The following is a 20,548-nucleotide window of genomic DNA, read 5'->3' on the forward strand; positions in this document are numbered from 1 at the left end:
GTGCATTTCTCAAGAGATTCATCTGACCAATTAAAAACTCTAACTCTCTGCTACATCTATAGGATGTCTGATTACTGTCTTACTTTATATACAAATTAAACATCCTCATATAATTTCTTCATGACTATTGCCCTGTCATTATTTTATGTCCATAAGAATTTACTTTATAAACATTCGAGTACTCCATTATTGTGTTCAATCCCTTGTTATACTGTTGCTGATTTTGTCCATTGCTTAATTTCTTCAACTTGGCTGCCTACGAGCAAAGCCGCATTACAATCTGTCTTAGATTCCTTTTCTAAAATAGTTTGATTATTTTGTCTTTTCCACTCGTTTCATCAGGTTTGGGAGCTTTTATCTTGATCTCAGGTTTTGCCATGCTTTTGAACTCTACAAAAATAAAACAATTGTTTTTTAATATATCATTTGTTCTATCTTTGAGTATATTTTAATCTCTAAGTGATGTATATATTTCTTTGGAATATCGCTTTAAAAAATTTGGGTAAAGGCAAGGTATCTTCTTTTCTGAGAATAGATAAATGTTTTATTTAGTTTTAATAGCGATGGCTTTTTGGGCTTTTTGTAAGCTGAATCTTCTCGTTGACTTGATTACATAAACAATACGGTTTTCATGTTATGTTATCTTGCACAATCCCCCAGTAACCTTTAAAGTGTTTACTGAACCTAACTGGGACGCAACACTCCATGGCGGCAAATTATGACCTCCACGCCCCTTGTTAGCAAATTTACGTCATACATTCAACCTAATTAGCGATGTCCCTAATTGTTATAGAGAGTTTTCTGCCTTGATTTACTTTATTTCTAAGAATATGACCTTTCCACACAATCCCTACTATCTTCTATCTCACACCTCTTGTTATTTGAACCTTTAATACCCAAGGAAACATACTTAATTACCGCAGATTTTCAAACACTTCATTCAGTCACCCTCGCTCTCTGAATGCCACATAAGGTAACTTTTTATCAGACAACTGCTTGCCATACGATGTGGATAGACAGCTACCGTGCACTTACCCTTGAATGTTATTTTGCGGTTAATATTCAAGCCTGTATCTGCAAGCATTTCTTTGATATCTTCGTCAGTAACCGTTGGATCGTCCATTCGCATGAGTACATACTTTAACTCTGCTGCATGCATGAATCCCTTGTCATCAGAATCAAATGTCCTAAAAGCCTCCTTCAAGTCCTTTTCTTTCCATGCCATCTGATCCCCTTGCAATACCATCATATTAACAAACTCTGGGAAATCTATCTTACCATTTCCTGTAAAAACGTGTCCATTTGTGAGCCAAAGAATTCAACAACAGTCCTATGTGCTGTCCCCAGTTATTCATGGATTTAATTCGTTGAGCAATTTTCTATATCTAGCCGCCCCAAAACCTATCTATCAAGGTCTGAGTTCATAGAGGTAGGAACTGGGGAGAAGTTGTGTCCTTTTTAGTTGAATTTTCATTGTCACCGTGACAGCTCTAATTGGTGACAGGTGACGAAGATAAGTGCCTTGCGATAAGTCGTGCCCCTCCAAGTTTTGATTGTCCCTACGTATTGTCTATATTTCTACACAAGTCGAAGCTGTTTCTTGCATTCCTGTTACTTGCAGCTGATTTCATTTGTTTATGCCTATTCGTGTTGGCCTTGTTTGAGATTTCAGTCTTTTATTTATCCAAAACTATCTTATCGTTTAAACCGTCGATTTCTAAAGATTCAGTCTTTTCTTTTTTCATCTATTTTCGATTCTTGTTATAGTTTAAAGGAATTGTTAAATTTCTATATAAAAAGAGATCATTGTGGTTTCGTGTAGTTAATCATTTGTTTAACTCAAGTTAAAAAAAGATGATATTATTTTTTTTTATGCAATTTGCGCCTCATAAATATATGTGCAGGATAAAGCTTCCAGACGACATTTATGGTAACAAACCAATATAGTAGCCTCTTTTAATAATCCACGTTGCCAATAATAGTGCTGGCCTTTCGCGAGTTTCTCGAGTTTCTCGAGTCTATGGACATAAAAATGCTTATACACATTCTTTACAACTACTACATTAGAAATTCATTGTTCTATTGGTTAAGATATTTGTATAATTGCATTTTATCATATTGATAGAAACAGCATTTTACCACTTTTAATGTTTACTTTATGAACGTACCGTCAAAATCAACTTCATTGATTATTGAACAAAGCTCGTGTTCTGTTGGATTTAGACCCAATGACCGCAGAATTGCTGCCAGTTCCTTTGTTGTAATATATCCATTTCCGTCTTTATCGAAGGACGAGAATGCATCTCGAAATTCTGTGTGAAGAATGGTCATACTCAAAAATAATTTTTTTGTTGATTAAGTTTAAAACATCAAAGCAGCGAATTAGTTTTGTTTATAAAATACAGTATGATTTGGTCTTGCTAATGTAAAGATGAAAATACGAAACTAAAAAACCTGCAACTGAGTTTAAGAAAAGTTTCGCTTTTCCCGTAGAATGCTTTAAATACATTTTAAGATTAACGCCACATAACAATCCCATCAAGGTAACAATTTGAAAATTTGGGGAGGGCATAAAAAGGGTACGGGGATCCGTTATTTTCTGCTTAATGCTATGAAAAGATGAAACAGTGCTAGAAAATTATAAACCTAGCCTTCCCAAACCTCCCCTGTTTCGAAAGCACTGGCAATGTCGTATTAAAGTGATTTCTTGCAAAATACCCTTATGTCAATTAACACATCTACTGCACCCCAACCCCGTAAGGCAGTTCTCGAGACAATCTGAGTGCAGTCCAATTATCTTTGCCCAAAACGATCGAATGCTAGTATATTCTAAAGTAAGTGGGGAAAGACATTTGGTTATTCGTTACTAACAATTTATCAATGACCGTGGGGTCCATGGGGTTTCCTTAACTGTCTGATACCTTATCTTGAGTATCAGAGCCTCATAAAACAAAAAAGGTTGGATAAGATTGCCTTTTCCTTTGCCAATGGTATCAATTACCCTTTCCCCCTCTACTTTTGCTTCTTTTGAAGCTCTGGTACCAAGGGTAACAGTACTCTACCCGACTCCATACTTCCAACTTGACATCACACATTCCAATTGTCCTTTAATAATTCCTTTGTTAAAAATTTAATACTGTACTCACCCTCAATCTGTTCATCAGCTAGCTTTTCCTAACAAAAAATAATAAAATTGGAAATTAATCCGTTCATTAATAAAATAAATATAACGCAAGAAATAAAATATGAGACATGATAGCAACTGCCAACCTGAATAAATATCATTGAATCTTAAAACAAAATATTATCAAAAGAACACCATTCAAAGTGTGCTTTCATGAGGCAAACATTATATAATGCTTATATATAAAAAACATTCATTAAATATTTGATATAATCAAAAACATCAACATTGTATAGCTAATTAGGGTGAACTCAGTTTTCTTTCCTTTTTAAAAATAATAATGATAATAATAATAAGAAAAACAGTCAAAGCTGCATCATTAATAATGAAAATACTACCATTTTATTCTCGTCAAATATTTTTCACCCTCAATTCTGACTGGAACCAGAATTCCCTCGCTGTGTAGTAAAAGCATCCGTGATTTAAGAAGTGACTTCTTTAGAAAGAAATTCTTAAGTGTTGATCGAAAACCAGCTGTTGAAAGCGTAAAGATTACCTAAGTATCCTTTCTATGCATTATTCATTACAAATTGTGCTAATTCTAAATAGAACGATGAGTTCTTATTGATCTACAAACACCGGTGGGTTGAAAAACATCTACAACAAATCGATGTTATTAATTGTGGTCAAGAGCAAACAGCATTTTAAGACAGTCTCCTAATTCTCTCAATATCAACAAAATTTTTGAAAAGATTTAAATCAAAGTTCCCAAGATTTGAAAAGCTCAGTTCTTGTTAGAATTCAATTACTTGGAGAATACATAATTAAAGATATATGCAACTTTGTTAGTTTTTGCTATGTGACATCTTTTCATTAATTTTACCTAATACCACACACTGCACAAGAAAACCAAATAAAAATCATTTTTGTTGAGAGCATAATCAATATCGAGACTGGATGTAATAATCCAAAGGGTTGGGATTCATTAGAATCAAGTCAAATGCAAAATGGAAAGACGGTTTTATAAGTCCCCGGTTTAAAAGTTGTAACCTTGTTTTTCCATCGTTTGGCGATTGACTGGCTGAGATACAACATTTTTAATGCTAAAGGTTGACAAAGTCAAAAGCATTAGCTTTTGAAGGCTTTTGACGGCATCCGAAAGGGCTTTTGAAGGACCCACAGTTATGTGGCTATCTCCCTTCAATAAGAGAACATACCAGTTTTTCAAAAGAGGCGATCACATAGGTGAAGGACGTTGCTAAACGGGACATGTACGGAGGGAAAGGTTACATATTAAAAACCTGAAAATATTATAACCAAAAGATAAAAACTAAATCATCTATTTAATTGCCTCCAGACCCTGACAGTACTGTCCAAGCCATTTTACAAGTACCGTAATGCCTCGAGCAAGCGCCCCCCTCAGATAAGCGCCCCCCTCGAATAAGCGCCCACCCTAGAGGTGAAATTATTGAAGAAGCGCCACCCTTGAATAAGCGCCCATCCTTCAACCTTCAGAAACGGGCGCTTAATCGAATTTTCGACGACAACATAATTGGAATGCAATTCACCAAGAAAGATTGAATGACCGACACAGTTTGTTGTTGTTTTCATTCTCATTTTTTTGCCTTTCCATCATAATAACATGCTTCAATAGAAAACACATTCATTTTTTTAGTCTCTTCCAAATCTATTTTTTAAATAAGCGCCCCCTTGATTAAGCGCCCCCCTCAAATAAGCGCCCATCTTGGAGCCTCAAAAAATAAATAAGCGCCCGGGCGCTTATTCGAGGCATTACGGTAAATCATCAGATTTCCTATTGGTTGACTTCAATGGAAAAGCGCGCTTGAATATTGTTGAGAATGTCGTTTCGCCGGACAAAAAATCCGGCCACCATGTTTACGTCAAAACGTAGCATTGAGCAAAGAAACCTGCCTCACAATAGAAGAAAACAATGGCAGTACACTCTTTTTTTTTATAAGAACAATTTTATAAGAACACGAGCCTCAAAACTGGTCAAAAGTTAAGAACAAATTAAGAACAAGCTGAGGCTGAGCTTCTGCAAAATGCAATTTTGAACAACGTTTTTTCTCAAAATCGAGGATTTTTAGCGATGTGTGGGTGCTTTTTCGGTGAATATTCAAATTTGTCAGCAACTTAAGGCTGTCTCACTCACTCTGTTGGCAAATGAGGCCTGGACACCTTCTTAGAGCGAAAAAGCTAGCAATAGCACAGTGCTGCGCCTTAAATTACGCATTAATCATTAAAATCTTAAATATTCTAAGATACAACAGGCCTAGAAAAATAAGTGAACAATGGATTCTTCGTTACATACGCTTAATACCACGGCAAAAATGTTTAACGTCACTTATGAATGATGCAAGTTTTTGTTTCAACGGTTACTTTGAATTTTGCTATCAAAAAGCAAGTTGAACTGAAACCAACATGATTGTTCTCTAGTCTCATATAACACGGCGAGGTCTCAAGATGGACGCTGCAATGTGGAATCAACGCTGGGCTGGAGAAGCTCAATGAGCTCAATCCAGTCAATCCATGCTTTATGATCATGATTGTCTAAAACACAATAGAAGACGTCCCACAATTCATCGCTTTTACTTCAACACAATTTATTGTCCCACAATTCATCGCTCTGCGATCAAGCATTGGTTTGGTGATAAGTGTAATTGCAGGATTTGTAAATAAACAGAACTGTAAATTTGTTTCATTGTTGGTAAAGTTATTTTTGTAAATAGTTGGTGTAAATTAGTTATTACATTACTATCGTAAATAGACCAACTTTGAATAAGATTATTATCATTACCAACACTTCAAACTGAAATATTCTGTGTGCGAATTCTCCGTTCCGGGCCCACTCAGCCTGGGCTGACTCAACCTGGGCCCACTTAGCCCGGGCTGACTCAGACCAGGCCCACTCAGCCCGGGCTGACACAACCTGGGTCAACTCAGCCTGGGCTGACTCAAACCGGGCCCACTCAGCCTGGGCTGACTCATCTCTGGCCCACCTTTCCCAGGGCCCACTCAACCCAGGCAGACTTAGCCCAGGCCTTTTCAGCCTGGGCTGATTCAACCGGGGCCCACTTAGCTTGGGCTGATTCACCCTAGGGCCATTCAACCTGGGGTTAATCAGCCTAACTTCAATCAACCCGGGTTCAATTAACCCGGGCCCAGTCAGCCCGGGCTGACTCAACCCGGGCCCACTCAGCCTAGGCCCACTGAATCTCAAAATGCTATCATATGGCTAGAAACTTCGGACAGGAAAGGACTACACTGTCATCGATTGATTTATACCAGAATCGATCGTTTCAAGACGAGTGGTACCCCGAGTAGTACCTATGGAAATCAAATTGTTTAGAGTCAATCTGCTTGTCCTATTTACTGTTCAAGTAAGGAATATCACAGACATCGCGAGAAACCTGACATGCATATACACTCTTTTTTTTATAAAAACCAGATAATTTTTGCCGAACCTCGATGTTCTTAACTTTTTGATAACTTTAGGCTCAAATGTTCTTAAAATTGTTCTTATTTAAGAGTGGTTCTTTGCAAATATTAGAGAAGTTACATACTGTATATAGTTTTTAAGACGTTTAACTAGGTAAAGTTTAATAATAAAGCAATGTCTGCTAGTGTTTAGGGACAAACCCATCAAAGTTGGCATAGATGGTATAGAAGTAATTTTGCAGCAACATTTCCGGACTAGAATTGAAAAATGTTGTTATGTTTATAAATTGCATAGTTTTGTTCTGTTGACATGACATGAATTTCAAAATGTGAATTGTCTTTTTCTTAAATTTTTTATCTGAAGCTGAGCATGTTCAAGCCTTGTTCTTATTTTTTGGGCAAATCGAGCCTCAGTGTTCTTATAAAGTGTGTTCTTATATAAAAAAGAGTGTAGTTTTCTCTCAGACTGCAGAGAGCAAAGGAAGTCATATTCAAAAGCCTATTATAAACAGTAGAAAAAGTTTGCCACCGCCGCCGATAGAGAATCTTCGTTTTTTTGTACCAGGATAGTCGAGATGGAGGGGAGATGGAGTGTGTATGACAGAAAAAAGGGCTTGCTTAAATTTAATTTCAGCAGTTCGTCCTCCTGCCTTAACAGGAAACTACCATACAACTCAGAGGTCCCGATGAAAAGGACGCCTTGAAAAGGATGAAAAGGAAAACAATGTTAATTACTTGGAGCTTTTGTACTCTGTGACTCAGATTGTATTGCACTGGCAAAATGTCAGAGGGCCTCCTCTGATATTCAAAGCCAATTAATTCAGGACCCTATCTACCGTGCATCAGACCTATCCATGTTGTGACAAAATATTTCTACTTTTTTAAATAACAACATAATGGCAAAATATTTTTACTTGTTTCCAGTATGTATTACAACTGCATATGCCTATTTGTACAAGCAATTACTTTTTAGTTAATGATTTCAAAATTTTCAATTACTGAAAACATTTTCAAATATTACTTTTTTTGGAAATAATTTTTGTGATGCTCTTTTGACTTCTTCAATGTAAGGCAGGAGGAACTTGAAAGGATCCAAACCCATATCCCCCTTTTTCAAAATGTGGCAGTGAAAAATGCTTCACTGCAATCTTGATTTCAACATATCCAAAAGGGCGTTTCCCCCTTTTCCGAGGGCCTTTAGGGCGTCGCTTGAGGCGATTTTTCTAGGGGCTAGGCCAGACCCCGGTTGGGGAGGACCACCTGCTCTTGGTTAGCTTCGCCACTGAATACAACTAGATGAAATTAGGAGGAGACGATCTTTTAGAAGTTGCATAGGCTTGTTAACATTTTACTTTGCGCATTATTCTTTGCACTACTTTTGGAAATCGATACTGAAGCTGATGCGTTGATGCTTTTCAAATATGAAAATTTCCCAACCGTGGGAATGGATTCTATTTTATACAAACATTATGATCCTTTTAACATCATATTTCATACTTTGGCTGACGTTTTTTGACGAAAGATTAAGTTTCAATTTTCGAATACATGTTGATTCGTCATTTTGATGACGTCATGAAATCTAAAATTGCCTATTTCTCACTATCTGTGCAGGAATTTTATTGATTCATTGAGATTGAGATCAAACTAGCCAAATAGGGGTTGAAATGTGACAAATTTCGCTTGATAAGGGGGGCTGCAGCCCTCACATCCCAAATGCTTCCTACGCCTATGAGGATGTCGATCATGGCTGGTGTAATCAGTGCGAGCACGAATTTCCATGTTTTTAACTTATCTTCACACGATACAGTATTACTATGACATCATTTGGCTGTCTCATCATGTAAGCATTGAGCTTCCCCACTTATCTTCCATTAGTTGTCCAGTTTTCAGTTCGACAAGGAAGAGCAGATAGAGGAACAGCTCTGTAGACCATGTGCCTGACTATTGATGAGAGTTGATCTTCAAGCTCACCAAAAGAGGCACTTGGGCTACACATTCTGTTTCTAATCTTCATGTCATATTAACCAAAGTGTTGTTTATAACTCTTGGTTTGTAGAGATCGCTTTAGGTCTTTTGGGTGGACTGAAGACTTTTACTGACTTGTATAGGCACGAGGAAATTCAACAGCAGCTTCTACGAATCGATCCACAATCTTATGTTTAGCTGCTGCACTGAGAGCCACTATAGCACTACCTGAGTGAATCACTGCTGCCGTTTGTTTCTGTTTTCATCCGAGTTCCCCTTGAATCATATTTACATCTAGACTTATACAAGAATTTCACATCTTCCCAGGGCTTGTTTTCATCGTTTGCAATGATGGCCTAATAGCCTTCATTGAATTCGGGCTTCTCATACATGGTTGCTAATTACTGCAAACATCTATCGCAGCGCAGAGCAAAATCTGTTTAGTATTCATTGTAAAGTGGCTTCGCAACTACAGCTTCTGCGAAGCTTTATTCTGCGTTCTCCCCAGTATATTTCTAACGCTATAGCACGTGTGATGAGGTGTGGCTCTCTTCTGATGTCCATATGCTTCCCTAAGATCATTATAAAATGCACTCACTGAAAATTCAGCTCTCTGGTTACAGACCGCTGATTCAATAGAATCCAGCCTTAAACTGTCGGAATCGGTGACCAAAATATATCGATGATAGAAATGAGGAAAACTCAATGAATACCTGCTAGTAAAGATGTTATTCAGCAAATGAAAACTTAGATGAAATAAATAAAATAAGTGAGAATGTCTCAGCCATAGAGGTCTCCATTACAAGCATACTAGATGTCTGAGTTTCTTCGAATTTTCATCATTGGTTTTAAGGCTTTCCCCAGATGAAAAACGCGAAATGTGTCACGGTAGTTATGTATACCTTCTGCATTTTAGTTTATAAAGTTATCTCGCTGTTCTTTCATGTTGACAAGGGTTAACTCTCTATTGTATCGTGTTTACAACTTAAAGTCATTTTAATCTCTTTTTTAAAGTGGAATCTCCTTTTTCACATCACAGTAATTCTAACTAACCCTTTCACATAATGGTTACAATTTTAGACTTTCGCGACCTCGTGTGTGATATAATAAGCTTTCGTACAACGGTAAACTCTTCGTCAGCTTATGGTTACAATTTTAAACTTTCGCAACTTCGTGTTTAACATTGTAAGCTTTTGTAATCAGGAGCGGATCCAGACTATAGCAACTGTAGCTCGAGCTATAGTCAAAATCTCAGTGTTTGATTTTCGGAATTCACATTTGAAAGCAGCGGTATAGGTTATCAAATGCGATTAACAAACATGCACTGCTGGCAATGTGTCATCACAATGCCTCTCCAGATAAGATATAAAACACTGCGCGCAGAATGGTCTAATATTAAAACTTAGACGAATCAGAAGTTTCGTTCTTTGTTGACAGTAACCAACCAGAATTGAGCTACAGTGGATATTCCGAGCTATAGTCGGTCTGGGGATTTGCTCTGGAAAAGGCATCGAAGACAATGAAACCCGTACTATAATTTTTGGCGCGAGCTATAGTCAAGCTATAGTAAGGTTTGAAAATGGCCTTTTAACCAATAGAATATGAGTATCCACGGTATTTCTCCGCTCTCTGTCCCCTGTAAAGCAACAGTAGACTATTGCTCGTTTTCACATCCTGGGTCCCCTGTAATGTAGCTTCAAAGGCAAGGACCTACTAGGGAATAGACAGGGACGGCGGAACGACCAAGCGGCAAGAGGGGGGGGGGGGCAGGCTTGAGTAAAAAGGCTTTTGAAAGATAATTCTCAGCTTCTACAAATGCATACGTAACTGCAATTTTATTATCTGTAGGTATCTTCAACATTGGCTAACTTTCGGCACAAGGAATTATTTTACATGTTTTGAGAAGTTCAGAATTTCATACGAATCTCTCTGATTATTACAATTGGCCAGTTTCAAGGGAACTTTATTAAAAACAACCCTTGCCCCTTCTGCCAAAGGGCGACAGGGGCGGTTGTACCCCCACACCCTCTTCTCTGGCGTCCCTGGAAATATAAAAAGGATGTTCGAAGGAATATTTATGAATACGAAGCAACTATAAACACACATGGTTTATCATTTGCCCATATAGTGAGCGTGTCCCGCAAGCAAGGAGGGCGTGGTTGCGATCCCAAAAGATTTGAGCTATAGTCACCAAAAATCCTGGATCCGCCCCTGGTAATTATCCTCTTTACAATGGTAAACTCTTGGTCATCTCATGGCTACAATTGTAAACTTTTGCAACCTCGTATTTAATATGGTAAGCCTTCGTAATTATCCTCTTTACAACGGTAAACTTTTCGTCAGCTCATGGCTACAATTGTAAACTTTCGCAACTCCGTGTTTAATATTGTAAGCTTTTGTAATTATCCTCTTTACAATGGTAAACTCTTGGTCATCTCATGGCTACAATTGTAAGCTTTCGCAACTCCGTGTTTAATATTGTAAGCTTTCGTAACTATCCTCTTTACAATGGTAAACACTTGGTCATTTCATGGCTACAATTGTAAGCTTTCGCAACTCCGTGTTTAATATTGTAAGCTTTTGTAATTATCCTCTTTACAATGGTAAACACTTGGTCATCTCATGGCTACAATTGTAAACTTTTGCAATCTCGTGTTTAATATTGTAAGCTTTCGTAATTATCCTCTTTACAATGGTAAACTCTTGGTCATCTCATGGCTACAATTGTAAGCTTTCGCAACTCCGTGTTTAATATTGTAAGCTTTCGTAATTATCCTCTTTACAATGGTATACTCTTGGTCATCTCATGGCTACAATTGTAAACTTTTGCAACCTCGTGTTTAATATTGTAAGCTTTCGTAATTATCCTCTTTACAATGGTATACTCTTGGTCATCTCATGGCTACAATTGTAAACTTTTGCAACCTCGTGTTTAATATTGTAAGCTTTCGTAATTATCCTCTTTACAACGGTAAACTTTTCGTCAGCTCATGGCTACAATTGTAAGCTTTCGCAACTCCGTGTTTAATATGGTAAGCTTTTGTAATTATCCTCTTTACAACGGTAAACTTTTCGTCAGCTCATGGCTACAATTGTAAGCTTTCGCAACTCCGTGTTTAATATTGTAAGCTTTCGTAACTATCCTCTTTACAATGGTAAACACTTGGTCATTTCATGGCTACAATTGTAAGCTTTCGCAACTCCGTGTTTAATATTGTAAGCTTTCGTAATTATCCTCTTTACAATGGTATACTCTTGGTCATCTCATGGCTACGATTGTAAACTTTTGCAACCTCGTGTTTAATATTGTAAGCTTTCGTAATTATCCTCTTTACAATGGTCATCCCATGATTACATCTCAACTCTTGGTCATCTCATGATTACAGTTGTTGAAAGTTTGGATTTCATGTTTACGACGGTAAACTTTCTTTTACAAAGTGATTACACTGTTAAACCCTGTCGTAGCATTCCTAATGCTGCAAATTCTCTTAGATATTATCGTTACAGTAATGAACGCTGTCAAATGCACTTTTTAGAAACATCATAGCTGTAAAAGTTAGCTAGGATGAATTAACAATCATTCGCATTCACTGATTGATTTAGGATTGATTAAGGATCATTCAAGAAAATTGCCTTGGAAGAATATCTTTGAAATGTCATAAGACAAAAGGTACCTCGCAGAACTTTGTACCGCACAAAGCAAATATTTATTATAGAATTACATATCGCATTCATCTAAAAGGCTCAATCCCTCTAAATCTTTGCTTTGACGGGTATAAACTGCATGTTTCTATTAAGATGTTTATGTATAACAACAGTGAATTTAATTTGCATTCACATTCACTCCTTTGAATGTTAAACATTAATCAGTTAACTTTATCATCCAGCTTAAAATAACATATCCTCGTCAAATACGCTCTGGACTGAAGCAAGGAAAAGGGTCTTAGGCGATAAAATGTTTATAAAGCCTTTAATAACTCGGAGTATAAAGATTGCCGTTTGATTTCAGCTTGACCCTCCATTAATCGACCGGATAATAGCTCTAGTTTGATGGTTGTCCGTTACATTGTTGTCTGTAGTTTATTAAAAAGAAGTGACAGGTCCGGGTTTCTTAAAGATTGTTTGAAAATTGAAACCTTGTAAGTTATAATCTGCTCTTCAATTATTTGCTTTATTAAAAAAAATGGGGTTATTTAACCATTTTATTGGTCTTGAAATTAACTGGAATTATATTACTAACAATTACTTAGGTTTTATCGTTGTGTCCCATAGATGTGTCTTTCAACTTCTTTATTTTGTTCTTACTTTTGATCAAATAATTTACTATGCTTTTTATAAAGTCTTACTCGCTCTATAACCTTCCGTCACAAATACTAGAACAATTAAAGCGGTAGCTTACTGAACGTTTTAAAGCCGAAGATCAGCACAATAGCTGGCTTATTTTGAAGTATAAATTCCAAGCTTTTTAAAGCATTGCTATCCAATGCTTTTTACTTTTTGCAAACTTTACTAAAATAACAAATTTTATAAGTGTAATGCAACTGGCTAGCCTGGCTTTACAATGCAAGACTATACAGGGCCGGCGAAACAAGGGGGCGGGAGGGGGGCCATGGTCCCTCTACTTTTCCGCAGAGCAAAATAATTTTTTAGGCAAAGTGGAAAGAAATCTAATCTACCATTCTGTAAGTAAGTGTGCTAGTAATGTTTTAAAAATGTCCTTAGATTAAGCTTGGTAACTATGTATTTACCAAAGAAGACAAACAGAAAAATGAAAATGGGAATTTGGTCAAAAAAGTCGCTCATTGTCCAAGTGGTACAACGAGTAACAGCTAGGGAATAGATCGAGAAAACTGATTCAGGAAGACTTTGTTGCGTGCACCAAATTATGGAGTCTCGTTTTTTCTATAGCCTAAACTTCGCTCCCAAGATCTATTTGTTGGGGGAAAGTTTCTCAAAAACTGTTGAAGGAAAAGTAACTGCTGGAAAGAAAATTTGTGAGAATATGAGAAATATAGAATTTTTGTTGCATAATCTTTCATTTTGAATTAACAGTGATTCTTTTGATATTTCAATGTTGATGGTTTTGTTAAAGCTTGATTCATTTATTTTCTCCTCCATTTCATTTTGGCTCCATTTCAAATCTAAAAATGCTTGATTACGAGCTACAATTAAAAGTTATTCCCAAAAGTTGCAGAACATTTCCTATTACATGTCAACATCACACTAGACAAAATTAAGCGACACATTGAAAAAAGAAAGCTTGAAAATGTTTTCACTTTAGATACTGTTTCTGGCCATACCTTAAATATCATATTTCTAAAATTTTCATGCCCCAAAAAATGGTTGCCTTTCCTAAAACCTTTCATAACCTTGATTTTTTGGCACATCCACTTTCAAACACGTTTCGCTGACCCTGCTATAACATTTGTAATTGCAAAGAATGAGAACCAAGCAAAACAGAGAAAGAAAAAGAATGTAGTTTTGTACTTGTCTGCAGTAAATTTTGCAGCAAAAGATGTAGTACGAATGGCTATGTTGAAATGCTTGGAGATAAGATAGTATTTGCAGTGCTGATCGATAAAAAGAGAATCATACATTTGATTTTATGATTTTATGAGTTGGAGGTTCTAATGGTGACAAGAAAGCTTATGGAAAGAATGACCAAAAAAGATTTGTGTTGCTGTAAAAAGAAAGATTCAAATACCAGAGGAGCATAATTTGTTGTGTCTTAATGCATTTATGTCTAGATTGAATTCGAAATGATCTATGAAATCTAAGATGTAAGATACATCTATAAAATAATCATAGCAATCATCAGCTTCATCATCAAAGATCAATCAATAATCAATTAATCACTCGAAACGTTCACTCCTTTCAATCAGCTAATCAGGATGTAAATATCAGCGTCGTCTTATTACCACCGAGAGCAGTTTTGCTAAAATATTTCTTATAAAGTCTATAGAAAATTTTAATTTTGAGTTGCTCATAAAGTACTCTAACCTTTGCAAAGATATGAGCCTATTATTGTCTTTATACATTGTGTATTTTATAAGATAGCCTTCGAACCACTACAAAGTCATTGCAGCAAAACGAAGTAAAGGCGGTGAGGTCTTAGTTACTCGTAATACTTGAAGATGAAAAGCAACCGATGTGAGTGATAGTAACTGCGGGCCCTTTACAATCCTGTGATACAGAACCTGCTGCCTTCACTGGATTAATTTTCTCTTGTTAAGGATAGCGCTGTGACATATTTAAAAATCTTCTGAAGCCCCGATGGTTTTGATGTATTCCGTTCCCTTTGTTTAAAAGCGCAGTCTTCGTACACTGGCCTTTGATATACTGTTGGTCAAATGCATGGCTCTTTCCATAGGCTCTACAGACCAGGTTTTGGTTCATGCCTACATAGCAGTAGAAATTTTGCTTCATCATATCATTGAATGAGAATTTCATCATGAGTTCGAGTTTTGCAGGTTTAGAGTGAAGTCAAAATGGTGAAGACTGTTAAGAAGAAACAGGTAGGATATGAGGTTGTTTTAGTCTTCAAACACACCCTCGATTGTGTCGGTGTTTGGTTGCATGTGTTTCATACTGTTTCATGTAGACAGATATTCAAATGTAAAAAGGTCCACAATCTTGACGTAAGTTTGAATCCTGTTTTAAATATCAAATAGATTTTAAAACTAGACAATGCCAGGCTAAACTCCTAGACAATACAAAATTCTTAATTACCCTGAAAGTTACCCAATTGCCAAATCGTGTAATTCTTTATAAATTCCTTTTGAAACTATCTTGTAGCACTATATATAATACATTAAACTCGTCTTATATGTAGTTATGTTAAGATACTTTTCCTAACAGCAGCTGAAATGAAAGCTATTATTGCTAGTGTTTATTTGCAGGGCTTTAACCAGGGCAAATTTCTTAAAGAGAGGGGGCAAAATGGGGTATAGGACTGAATTCTCTAGAGATTATCTTTATTTAATGTCTCAGCGCTCAATATATTCGTGTGTGGGTGGAGGATATAAATATTCATGGGCTGCAACGCAGGCTGGAAAGTGGAGGGGGGGGGGAGAAAATTTAACAATCATAACAAAAGATTCTGAAAAAAGCTCTATTGTTTTGCAAAAAAGTGAGAAGGCCTTGAACCCCCCGCCCCCCTTTCGTCGGAAGCCCTACCACCAATAGATGCGGTCCTTGATGTAACGTCAAATACTCAGCACCATAAAGAGGCTTTTTTATGGTCAGGATCATCATGTGGGGAGGCCAGGGGGATCGCTAATTTTTTATAACCGTGTACTGAATCCGACGAGTTTTGAAGAGTAATGGGGGCCTTTTTTCATTTCAATTATAAATGAATATCAATTATGACTATAATATTTTAATAAGAATTTATTGGCTCATATGCTTTTATCATTGACTGGAAATGTGATCATAGAATATAAGCAATGATGTAACAAAGGTAGCCAGGGCCCATAGGGACTCTTCAGCTCCATCAGCTCCAGGCTCCTCATTTATGATTATTAGTAAAACAATATAACATGTTAATCAACAGACTTTTTCAATTCGTTTGGGCCTTGTAACCTCTTTTCGTATCCAGAGTACAAGCTTCAAAGTAATATTACATAGAAAAGGTTTTGCTGGGGGTCGTAAAGTTTTGGGCCCTTTGTTTTTGAGCTTAAAGTAATTAAGCCCGTTACGTCACTGGAGTGAGCTCTCTTTCGAAGAACTAACCCTAATAAAGAAAATATAGAAAACATAAGAAGCACTAATCTTCTGTTTGAAAACTAGATGTATACACAAAAATCTACACTTTGACCGAAAAGGTGTAACATCAGCCTTCCTTACACTGAAGTTCATGCTACGCTACAATCTGTTTTGATAGCCATCATAAACGTAGGCTGAATTCCTACTTCTTATTTCCTTATTTCTCAAAAAACTGATCTGACTGTTTCAATAGGGACTTTCTTTAGTTGCTGTAGAAATTTTGGCACTATCGTGAAAGTGAGTGCAGAAGAAATCTCAGGGCCATGTCTTTTTCTCGTAAACCACTTGCTTAGACCAAACCCTTTGATGCAAGACTTTAGTTGTCTAGAAAGTAAATGATTTAAGCTGGAGTGATGTAATTGCAAAAGTGATTGAGGTTGGCAATAATTCGTGAGCTTGAACAGTTCAACTAGTTCTTCTAGGTCAGTTTTATCCGCAACATTTCGTTAACTGCCAATCTGGATTGGATCTTTTTCTCATTCTTCTACAAAAAGACTTCCTTTTTCTCTTATATCGATCGGTATATACAAAAGACTTGTCATTCGTATAACTCCCCCCCCCCCCTAACATTTTCTTCTAAACATTCAACGCATTAACATGTTCGCCCTAAAAGAAAAAGGAGACCTTGGGATTTTTAACGGCTCGATCAATTCCTTTCCCCAAACATTTGGCTCGTAATGGTCAACTTAGTGTGCCAATTGCCTATTTCCCAGCCTTTAAACCCAGTGCTGGGACGCTGGAGGCATTTCTAAGGTGGAGGGGCACTAGTACGAGGGGGTACTAGGGTCCAGAAAAAGGGACAGTTTTAAAAAATTTCTAGGGAGGGTGCTTCTAAGAAAAGTGACATCTTTCAAAAAGCTAGGTGCACTTGCCTCTGGTGCCAACCGGTTCCGGCGCCCCTGCCCCACTGTTTATCAAAAGCACAATCTGCAGCCTAAGCCCCTAGTTTATACGGGTCTGAACAAAATTAGAGAGCAGCATTCAGTGTCAATGCATGTTTCTAATTCTTTTGATAACTTGCTAAACATTACTTTAGGGATGAGCCATAAACCAACGTCATCGGTCAAAATCGCTACTTCTGATGAATAGGATTTGATTTATTATGTGGAAGACACCTTTAATGTGACATGCTTTGCAGTTCTTAGCTCCTGAATATGCTTTCAATTAGATCTAAGTGATTTCCTATAGTATCTAATTGCTGAAAGTCTTGACCCTGTCACACAAATTTGGTGTAATTTAATTCACTGATATTTTGCTCTTTATTGTCTTTCGTAGAAATTTACTAAATCGAATTTTAGAGTAGAATCCTATGAGCCAACAAGGGATTTTGTTGACTCTTCGCCGACCGAGGAGCATTATGGAGTCGCATATGACGTCGATGATTTACCAAAGATTGCCATGGTGCACACGTTGGACCGTCCAGTACAGCCAACATCAAAGAGAAGTACTGTGATAGAGATCTATCCAGGGGGTATTTTTCAACCCGGTGTGGTGGTCTCTTCCAATGCCACGAGTAGTTTTGATATTGGGATGTCAGGAGATGGAGTAACTGCGCAGAGTCAAGATTTGTTTCAAGAACAAGAACCAAATGATTGCGAAGATAATTTTGGAGAACTTGAACGTAACACGTTCAATGAAGGAGGGAAATTCCTCCCAAGCCATAATGCTATGAACATGTCAAGAATAAAAAGTAGGAAAAATTTAAGGATCCAGATGAAGAAAGCTTTTTTAACATCTGACCTTCAAAGTATGAGAAAAGCTAGTGCAAAGTACGGTGATTCGACAGTTTATAGTACATCATACAAGACGAACAGGCTAACTCGTCCAAAGGACTGTCATAGACGTAAAAGCTGGTCATATGTCTATCAGAGGAATACTTTTGCTAAAGACAGACACGGAGATGAAATGTCAGAAAAAAATCGGAATTTATATACTAATGACAAATATCAATCAAAAAAATTTACCTTTGGAGATGGATTCAAGGTTAAGAAGGAGATTGACAACGATACAATGTCGTATTCTAAATTTAGCCACGCTGACATTAGTGACCATTTCGAAGATGAAAATATCTCATTTGATTTTCAAAACACAGACCATATTCAGATGAAAGAAGCACATGAAATGTAGTTAGAAGTGATAGAGAAAATAGTACTTATATGTGAGTTAGAATTACCGTCATCCTTTGTGGCTTGTTCGTTCGTCGTTCGTAGCTGTGGTGCCCTTGGTGGAACGTTTTCACCTTGGAGATTGAGCCAGCAATCATTGTGTACATTCATTTATCTCAGTCAGTGTTGCGTGTTTATTTGCATCAAGAATATGCTTGTTCGGGTTAACAGCTTTCTTTTAACAGCATTTCGTGTCCAGCCCTTTTAACTGTCAGACAGTTATTTAATGCAAGAAACTTGCAAAAACTGTTTTACAAATGCTCGTTGAACTGTTGAATTTTATTGTGTGAAATAATCTGTTGGATTTAAAAGAATTTAGCTTGTTCAAAAATCGTACTTGTGGGTCTGTTTATTGCTTAACGTTTTAGTGAGATTAATGCAATGTTTTTACAAGCTCGAAACATTTACAATCAAACTAAATAGTAAAAGCCACCCTGATAAAGCATGAACATAAATTTTGTAAACTTCAATGAAGAAACCATAAACTTTCTGTCTTAATTGACTTTTAACTTACAAAACATTAATCTTTGCTTTTTAGTTTGAGTTAATTATTAAACTCAAATAATTAACATTGTTTAGAACTGTTGCTATAGGCGCCTTATCCTGATTTTCATATGGGCGAGTCAAAGTTTGAAATGGAAATTATTTTAAGGAAAATGGTGCCTATAATTCCTAAAATGTTAGGGGTAAAATTCGATCTCAACAATTGACCAGTGAACCTGCTTTTGGTCTTTTTGATAAAAATTCTTGACTACTTGGACTCCGATTTTACTTACCGTTTCTTAAATTAAGATGTCATACTGCTTTTTGTTCAGTTAAAAGCTGCCAGGGTTGGCATAGGCCCCCTTTGAAAATTCCCTCGGGCAGGTGCAGGGACAGATTTAAGCAGAAAGAATTTGGGGAATGTTATATAATGATTAGAATTTTGGCCATATCCTTCAGGTGACTGGAAAATGATGGAAATGCCCATTTCTAAAATTCAGTTTTTAGCTTTAAGATAAAGAAAACGAATTAAGTTATTTTTGTTTCATTTTGCTTCTACTGACTACCATAAACTGCTTGTTACCGAATCAAAACAAATTTACCGAAAAAACAGGAGGGGGGGGGGGGTGTCGCATTCTTTTGAGTAGTTTTTAGCCTTAAGCATTCTAAAAACCGGCGCTGTGGACCATGCGTATTACCCACGATCCATAACTGGGTTGTTCCAAATTAATTGTTACTCTGTAAAATATCTTTAAATATGGTATGATAGAGTCAACCAATAATAATTCCAATTTGCAAGGGAAAGTAACATTTTCTTCAAGCTGTCAGAAGTTTGTATTTACCAAAGTTTGCCTAAACATAGCTAGTGCTCCAGATCCCCTACCTGAAACAAGTAGCGTGGAACACTGACTAGCCTAAGCGAGGACCAATGTGGGAGCATTTTTCTTTCAAAGTATCCATCATTGGCCGTGATTTTGATGGATTTTGCGCCAATTCTGGATGTAAAGAGACCCAATGCAAGAAAATCTAAGGATTATATATGCAAATTTTCAACATGCTTGGTGATGTCTGCCCAAAATTACTATATTTAAGATCTCTTTCAGGGTTGCTCGGTATCTGCTGACAATAATAAAAACAATTCACTTCAGCATCTTTGTTTAAGAACTGTTTCAGTTGCAATGGATCATGGCGACTTCAAGGCCTTTTAACATACTAACTAGGGGGCAATCACCCCTTCAGCCCCAGTGACTTTCCATTGTTTTAAACAATAGGCTTTTATCCTCTTCTTCGAATAAACCAAATTTGCCCTCGCAGCTAATTGCCCTTTAAATTGGCTATGGACGACTTTTTGTATTTGTTTCGGTTTTTCCTCCTTACGTATCGTTTACGTATCATGTAGATTTATCTACATGAAAATACAGGTAATTATCAATGTTTATATAAGCATATATGAAATTTTCTTTTATTTCAATCTTTGACATAGCAAAAACATCCCCCCTATGGGAGCCTAGGAGGTGGAAGAAGGAATTGTCTAGTTTCCATACTGCTCGACCTGATAGTCGTAAATAAGCATGGTTAATAGTCATAA

General features: G+C 36.8%; 2 protein-coding genes across 3 annotated transcripts; one reads left to right on the forward strand and one right to left on the reverse strand.

The window, feature by feature from the left end:
- Nucleotides 1–44: 44 nt before the first annotated feature.
- Nucleotides 45–18,718, reverse strand: LOC148957303 (neo-calmodulin-like). Of its 2 annotated transcripts, none has more exons than XM_089115491.1 (5): nucleotides 18,486–18,718; nucleotides 3,147–3,174; nucleotides 2,169–2,312; nucleotides 1,036–1,284; nucleotides 45–390 (listed from the first exon to the last, which is right to left on the reverse strand). In XM_089115491.1, the coding sequence occupies exons 1-5, from the start codon at nucleotides 18,582–18,584 to the stop codon at nucleotides 299–301; spliced, it is 612 nt and encodes a 203-aa protein (XP_088971617.1). In that variant the 5' UTR covers nucleotides 18,585–18,718; the 3' UTR covers nucleotides 45–298. The 2 variants fall into 2 exon arrangements, with proteins under 2 accessions (XP_088971617.1, XP_088971619.1); XM_089115493.1 differs by lacking the exon at nucleotides 18,486–18,718 and adding an exon at nucleotides 3,523–3,630.
- LOC148957304 (uncharacterized) lies at nucleotides 14,906–18,492 on the forward strand. The gene is made up of 2 exons (XM_089115489.1): nucleotides 14,906–15,063; nucleotides 17,588–18,492. Exons 1-2 carry the CDS (start codon nucleotides 15,037–15,039, stop codon nucleotides 18,437–18,439), a joined length of 879 nt encoding a protein of 292 aa, XP_088971615.1. The 5' UTR covers nucleotides 14,906–15,036; the 3' UTR covers nucleotides 18,440–18,492.
- Nucleotides 18,719–20,548: the final 1,830 nt, after the last annotated feature.

Source organism: Rhopilema esculentum, unplaced genomic scaffold, assembly GCF_057945365.1.
Source record: "Rhopilema esculentum isolate cy_ngs unplaced genomic scaffold, ASM5794536v1 HiC_scaffold_34, whole genome shotgun sequence".
Taxonomy (NCBI): Eukaryota; Metazoa; Cnidaria; class Scyphozoa; order Rhizostomeae; family Rhizostomatidae; genus Rhopilema; species Rhopilema esculentum.